General features: G+C 41.4%; 1 protein-coding gene across 1 annotated transcript in view; it reads left to right on the top strand.

Moving 5' to 3' along the window:
- HSP90B1 (heat shock protein 90 beta family member 1) overlaps window positions 1-6173 on the top strand; it is a 13852-nt gene extending 7679 nt beyond the window's left edge. Inside the window, exons 9-18 of the mRNA XM_018558935.1 lie at window positions 267-404; window positions 498-575; window positions 674-739; window positions 1254-1523; window positions 2027-2272; window positions 2381-2517; window positions 2757-2835; window positions 3397-3552; window positions 3965-4102; window positions 5574-6173. Coding sequence (XP_018414437.1) covers window positions 267-404; window positions 498-575; window positions 674-739; window positions 1254-1523; window positions 2027-2272; window positions 2381-2517; window positions 2757-2835; window positions 3397-3552; window positions 3965-4102; window positions 5574-5603 — 1338 coding nt within the window. The 3' untranslated portion in view covers window positions 5604-6173. The remainder of the gene's footprint in view (window positions 1-266; window positions 405-497; window positions 576-673; window positions 740-1253; window positions 1524-2026; window positions 2273-2380; window positions 2518-2756; window positions 2836-3396; window positions 3553-3964; window positions 4103-5573) is intronic.
- The last annotated feature ends 1365 nt before the right edge of the window (window positions 6174-7538 follow it).

Genomic DNA, 7538 nt, shown 5'->3' with positions numbered 1-7538 from the left:
GGGGGGGCAGTGTTTTTGCATTTTCATTTACACTGACCAACCAGCAAACACTTCTTTTTAAAAATCTACTGCAAGCCTTTTTTCTTAGAACCCTTAGTCGCCATTAGAGAAGACCTCTGTTATGGTTTTTACTCCTTTTTAGATAGGAAGTGACATCTGGTTGGTGTATTAATAACATTGTTCCATAATCTTCTAAAAGACAACCTATGGTGGCTAAAACATCAGTAAGTACATGTGTATTAATGAATGTAAAATGTTTCTTTCAGGAAAGTGATGATCCAATGGCTCACATTCACTTCACTGCTGAAGGAGAGGTTACCTTCAAATCCATCTTGTTTGTGCCTTCCACAGCTCCCCGTGGTCTGTTTGATGAATATGGCTCCAAGAAGAGCGATTTCATTAAAGTATGTAGGGTTACTGTTGTGTGTGTGTGTGTGTGTGTGTATATTCACAACCGCAGATCTATCTTCCTCTAATGGCGTCGTCTTTCTCAACAGCTCTTTGTCCGCAGAGTTTTCATAACTGATGACTTCCATGACATGATGCCAAAATACTTAAACTTTGTTAAGGGAGTGGTAAGTTGTGGTTTTTATTCATTTTTAGGAATCTGTTTCTATGCTTCCCGTTTTAGTAATTCTAAACCTTTTTTCTATTTATTTTTGGTACTTTCTAGGTTGATTCAGATGACTTGCCTCTTAATGTATCTAGAGAAACCCTACAGCAGCATAAACTGCTAAAGGTATGTTTTTAATGATCCTTTTTTGGCTCGTGTGTAATTTTTATCATTTGGAGTAACTTGGTAAGAGCTTCTGTATAGAGGCTTTTTGCATCAGAACCTCTTTTCACCATACAAGTCAATAGGAATGTGAAAGCAGCTTGATGTAGCTCAGGTCAATAGCAAGTGATCAGCTCCTGTAAAGGAATTTGCAATGACCTCAGAAGCATTGCAGACTGATCTCCAATGCATTTGCCAGTTTACACAAGCCTAGACCAAATCCCTCCCTTGGCAGATGCTGAACAAATCCTAGAAGCTATATAGACAGGGTGGGGGGCTTTGTTTTTTGTAAGGTGGGTTGTTTGTGTTTAATTTGTCTACCCCCAAAAGGTGCCAGTAGCCACGCCACATGATTGCTTTTCTTCCTGTCAGTAGGCTTTGGAGCTATGAGTGTGCCTTTTCAAGCACTGTTTGGAGAAAGTGATGCTTGGTTTATAGTTTGTGTCTGACTGCTGTCTTCTCCTTATGGTTAACTTAGGTTATAAGAAAGAAGCTGGTGCGCAAAACTTTGGACATGATTAAGAAAATTGCAGAAGACAAATATAATGAGAAATTCTGGAAGGAGTTTGGCACAAATATCAAACTTGGTGTGATTGAAGATCACTCTAACCGCACCCGTCTGGCCAAGCTTCTCCGATTCCAGTCTTCCAACAGCAAGACAGAGCTTACCGGTCTGGACCAGTATGTTGAAAGAATGAAGGACAAGCAGGATAAAATTTACTTCATGGCTGGCTCAAGCAGGAAAGAGGTTAGCTTTACAGCTGCTCCTACTTTTTCTTGGTAAGTAGGGATGCACCAATACCAGTTTTTTCTGTATCGATTACTGATATTTTGCATGCGGTACTCCTGTGATACAGAGTACCGGTGCTTCTGCTGGCATGGAGCCGGGCGGTGGGTAAATGACCTGCCGCACGGCTTCCTGATGACCCGTGAAGCCGACTCCTTGTTTGGACGGATCAATTGTGATTGGCCGGGAAACCGGCTTCCCAGCCATCAGGAAGCCCGGAGGCAAGTCATTACTCACCACCCAGTTTCCTGATTGCCCAGGAAGCCTGCTCCATGTTCTCCTATGACACTGCCGGTCAAAATACATTTTCCTCTGATCGCTTCTGGTATCTGAGCATTTGGACAGTACGAGTGCTCTCCCAAATACTCAGTATTGGCACCGATACTGGTATCTGTGCATCCCTAGTGTTAAAATTCAGAGAAACGATGAGTGCACAAGCTGATGCTTTGGTTCTACTCCTTCAGGTGGATTCTTCCCCATTTGTTGAACGTCTGCTGAAGAAAGGCTATGAAGTGATATTCTTAATTGAACCTGTAGATGAGTACTGCATACAGGCCCTGCCAGAGTTTGATGGCAAGAGATTCCAGAATGTTGCCAAGGAAGGACTGAAGCTTGATGAAAGTGAAAAAGCAAAGGAAACCCATGAGGCCCTGGAGAAGGAATATGAGCCACTGCTTACCTGGCTGAAAGATAAATCTCTGAAAGACCAGGTATATTTATAGACCTTCTGCACCGTACCTTTTACAATTGTAAGGTTTTTCTTTAAACTTTCATATGTCTTTTACCAGTTTAAATTTGTATTTTTAATTTTTTTATAGATTGAAAAAGCTATCATATCCCAGCGTTTGACACAGTCCCCATGTGCACTTGTAGCTAGCCAGTATGGGTGGTCTGGCAATATGGAAAGGATTATGAAGGCACAAGCATACCAGACAGGCAAAGACATTTCCACAAGGTAAGATGTATTTGATATATTTAGCTGGCATCCTGTGTGAAACCAATGGCTTTACACTGGATAAGTAGGCTTGCTTCTTGTAAAGGGGGGGTTTTTTGGGGGGTTTTTTTTGGTAAAGGGGGGGTTTTTGGGGGGGGGGGGGGTTTAAGCATCTAATCCATCTAGATCTTCAGCTTCTGCTCTGACTTTGCATGTATGCAGGTTTTTATTAACCAACTATATTACCTCTTTCACTTCAGTTACTACTCCAGCCAGAAAAAGACTCTTGAAGTAAACCCAAGACATCCTTTGATAAAGGAAATGTTGCAGAGAGTAAAGGTGAGTCGTTTTAGCAATCCTGTGGCCAAAATAAAAAAGCTTAAATATAAAGCAGTACCTTCTGGGTGCCTGTAGACCTGCTCACCCCCAAATCCTGGCATGGTCCTGTGTGCCTATATTGATCTGATTTTCTTGAAGAGCCTGACCACACACTACAGGTTGATAGGGCCACCCATCAGGGCATGCATATATCAACCAGATGTGGTAGAGATTATGCTCACTGTCACAGTGATGGGTCAGTGGTGATTCAATCTAGCATGGCAAGGCTGTTGGCGTACAGAAACCTGGAGATGGTCACCATATGTGTTTCAATTATTTATTATTGCTACAAGTTTTATGGAAGTGGTGCACAAGTTCAATGTTGATGTGGTCTTTATATGCCTTTTTACTCAAGCATGGGGTTTCATTGTTCAATATCCCCAATAGAATGCGGTATCATTTGGTACAAATCTACTAATTACAGTGGTCTTCAGTCTACGGATCCTGGGTTAGAGCAAGAGGTTGTTGGGTTACTCTGTGAGAATTATGTAAACAAATTTTAAATTTTCATTTTGTGAACAGGAAAATGAAGATGACCAGACTGTATCAGACCTCGCAGTAGTACTTTTTGAGACTGCCACGTTACGGTCAGGATATCAGCTACCAGATACAAAGGCATATGGTGAAAGAATAGAAAGGATGCTGCGGCTAAGCTTAAGTATCGACCTTGATGCCAAGGTAAAGGCTGAATCTTTAGATTTTATTTTACTGCCTCGAATTGCTGTACTAGTGTATTGCTGCACTTGAAACTACCATATTGGGCATTGTATGCAATCATTTCTAAATGTAAACCTTTTGGGGCTGATTTATAGCTGCTTCACTCAGTATTACTGCTGCTAGATGGAGCAGAGGACCGTATGAAATATCTATGCTCCTCGACTCCATCCAGCGGCAGTAATGGAATGCAAATGGCAGTCACCCAGCAATGCACTGGTTAAAACAGTTTTATAACTCGGACCTTTATGTGTTGTCAAATACATTGGATGTTGCCTGTCTTGTAGATCGTCAAGTATGTTTGACTGATTCAGTATGACCGAAAAGAGTAATAAAATGAACCTGCGTTCTTAACTATTGCATACGTTGGTTGCAGGTTGAGGATGAGCCAGAGGAGGAAGAGGAGCCAGCAGCCGATGAAGCTGAGCAGGAAGATTCAGATGATGACGTTGAAGAGGTTGATGCAGAAGAGAAGGACGAAACATCAAAGACAGAAGAACAGACAGAAAAACAGGTCAGTGTCTAAAGTTGTCACACCATTTATCAGCATTTCGCATGCCACATGATCTTGCATAGGGGATCACACTACCAAAGTAAGCACTCCTAAAACTATTGCACAGCATTTCTCAAAGGGTTGTTTATCTAAATACAAAACATGAGTATACAAATGACAAACCTTTCTGAGCTTGCTTGTGATTTTATTTAGCAATTTTAAAATTGATTTGCACCAAGACCTGGGACTTCAACACACCGAATTATATTTTACAGAGGCTGTGTTTACTGTGGGTAATCCATTATGATTAAGAAGTGGGTTTGTTTTAAAGAGTTTTATGGGCTAGAGTATATTCATATTTTTATGTACAATGTATAAAATAGTTTGACTTGTTTTAGGAGCTCTTTCACTTTTTTGTGATCTTTTTAATAGTGGGTGGCTACAGTAGTATTTTTTGCTGTGACCTTGATGGGTAAATTTTACCCCTCATATTTTGTCCTGGTGACCATTGTCACTATCGGAGCAAGAGGTGAGATCTCTAATGGACCCCCTCTCCCCATCTGTTCCTATGACCACTCTAAGATGGGAATTTTTGTTTATTTTGGAGATCTCTCATTTTCCTGTTATCTCCAGGACAGGCATGAAGGGAAATCTCCCCATTTAGGTTGTTTTGTGGTCTCTCTTATAGAGTAGGGAAGGGTTAAAACCCCTGCCAAAAACAAAATAAAAGTTAAGGGTTAAGTACAAAAATACCTAATGTTGCCCGAAATCTTGTAAGCTGAAACTTCTGTGCTGTCAGCATGGAGATCAAAAAAGAGGGTAAGGGCGGCAGATGAGGTCTGTGTTCTTTGTAATGCATTAGAAATGAAGTGGGCAGGGCTGACATGGATCTCCAAGCCAAAAATACACTAGGCCAGATAAACTAAGGTTGGTTGGTTGGTTGTTGAGGAATGTGAATTATTGCATGGGAACTGTTTTCTGACACAAACATTACAATATTTTCATTAATTGAGAAAATATACTAGTAAGGTGGAAATAAATACATCTTTATTTTCTGTATGGTTTTCAGGCCTTCCTGTTGGCCTAGATTTTTAGGGAACCTTTTTTTTCTCTATACAATAAATAGTACACCCTTAAAAGATCTGGTCATTGAAAGGAACATGGAGCTTACCATAACTCAGCTCTCATTCTAAAAATACTAGTTCCTTGACTGCCATACTGCAAGAAGTGTGGCTAAGACTTGACTTTCACAGATCAGTACACTTGTTCTGGGACATTGGAGTCAAACTGTAGAGGTTAGTGGGTCAGGATAACAGCCAGGTAACTATCATTTTCAGAATGACGTGTAGTGGCAGCCCTTATATACTTGCAATAACTGGTTTATTTTCTATATGATCCCTTGGATTAGGGTAATAGCCATTAAACTGGTTTTGCTTGTTTATAGATTTTTTTTTTTTGGTTCTTGAATGTAACTTTTTTGTTCTTCTTTCAGGAATCCACACATATAAAAGATGAATTCTAAATGCCATCTCGCAAACCAACTAGTGGGGGTGGGCTTTTTCAGTGTTTGGGAGGGTTTTTTAGTTTGTTTATTTTTTTGTTTATTTTTTTAAGAAAAGGAAAAAAAGCATTCCTCATGAATGTAAATTTGTACTATTTATGAGTATATGGTTGTAAAATCTTTACATGTGCACACAAATGTTCTGAAAAGTCACACCGAATTCACTGTCAAGATGGAACGTGGCAATGCCACCCAACAGACTTTGTTACAATAGCATTGCAAGCTGACACCTCAGATGTGGAAGGGATTTGGCATTAACCTGCACAAACCAGAAAAGGACTGGGTATCTGTTCATCTTGATGAACCGTCTTGTACCAAGCTGGCTGAAGTACAATCTAGCACTACAGAGCAGAACTGGACTCAAAATGTGAAATGTCAAGTGTAATGGTTATGTTTGTCGTCCTGGAACCCTGACTGAAAAGCGGCTAAGGTTCATCTTGTAACACTTCCGGTTACTGTTGTCACAATTTTACAGTCAATGTCCACATCAAACTCCTTTAAACAATAAAGTTGTGGTGACTTTATCATTGATTTAAGTTGTACTTTATCTGCTTGTGTTGCTCAGCTAGAAAATAAGGCTTCAATCACCAGGGGCACCCTGGCATTCCTGTGGCAAGAGCCCTATGGATTCCTGTGGCAGGAATCCCAGGTGTCCCTGTTCAAATGTGGCCGCTATACCCATTGAATTAACTGACCGGGTGATAGTGGCCGCACCTCTCGGCGACAGTCCACAGGTAATTGAACACTGATTTTACATGTGGTTTGAGATGGATAGTTGCTAGATGCGGGATAGATGCTTCCAGCGACAATCTCTTACAAACTGCATGTAATTGTACCATGTACGATTACATGCGTACTGCTGTAGCCCTATCATTTACTTTAATGGGTGCTGAGGCGGCATCTGAAAGGGGACATCCCCGAAGGCCCTGTGTGAATGGGGCTTAACAATGCTCTTAAAGGAAACCTGTCTTCAGAAGTTTGGGTACTGTCATTTAACATTTCCACCTGACAATGCTAATCCTTTGATTTGAACGCATTCTGTGTTTGCTGACCTGGAACAAGTATGCATATCAAAAATGTAAAGCCCAACTCCCACCAGTGGGCAGCCCACAATGATACGTGCAGCGCTGCTGTGATTCCAGCACTGCTTTTTCATCAGTAGAGGTAACTAAATCATGGTGCCCTGAACTCAGTATGTGCTCAGTCTTAGCTGCTTGACACTGGGTCTCATTTGACATGGACGACTGAGGACAGCTAGTGGCTGAATTTAATTATTTTGGGAGGCAGCACCAGAAAGGAGGTGAACATTGCAGCCAGGGGAGGGGGGGGTTAATAAGGGGCTGATTTACTAAAGCTGAACTGGTAGAAGGGGGGACACAAATGCCAGCTAAGCAAGCATCTGAGTTGGAGCTCTCCTTTTTACAGCAGCAACTTGGCCTGAGGGTGGAAGGGGCAGCACTAGTGCTGTATGTACATGTGCTAAAAAGTGTGAGGTGTGCTGTCACTGCAGCAGTGGCGATCGAAGACTTGGGAGGGGAAGACTGTCCTTACTGGGATGCTCTGTATCCCACTGCAAATCCTCTTCTGGCTACCATGCATTTATATTGACCGTTTAGCTGCTTCCCTGAAAGTAAACTTTTTCACTTGGCTTCATACTGTTGCATTAGAGTAATGTATGGCGCAGGTATGCAGATGGGGTTTTTGTGTTTGTCAACCAGTTAACATGCGTTAGATGTGGTGGCCTTAATTGTCATTGTTTTAATGTATCTATAAATGTAGTGTTACTGTACAATAAATATTAGGACTACAGAACACCTCCCCTTCTCGAACAGTGGGTCCAGCGGCCTAGTTTAGCATTTTTTAATAACCAGCACCAATGCCCTTAATGTGCATTTT

The sequence above is a fragment of the Nanorana parkeri genome, unplaced genomic scaffold (genome assembly GCF_000935625.1).
Source record: "Nanorana parkeri isolate BGI_ZX_2015 unplaced genomic scaffold, ASM93562v1 scaffold369, whole genome shotgun sequence".
NCBI classification, from domain to species: Eukaryota; Metazoa; Chordata; class Amphibia; order Anura; family Dicroglossidae; genus Nanorana; species Nanorana parkeri.
Note: the sequence above shows the minus strand (reverse complement) of the source record. Positions and strands in the feature narration are given on the sequence as shown.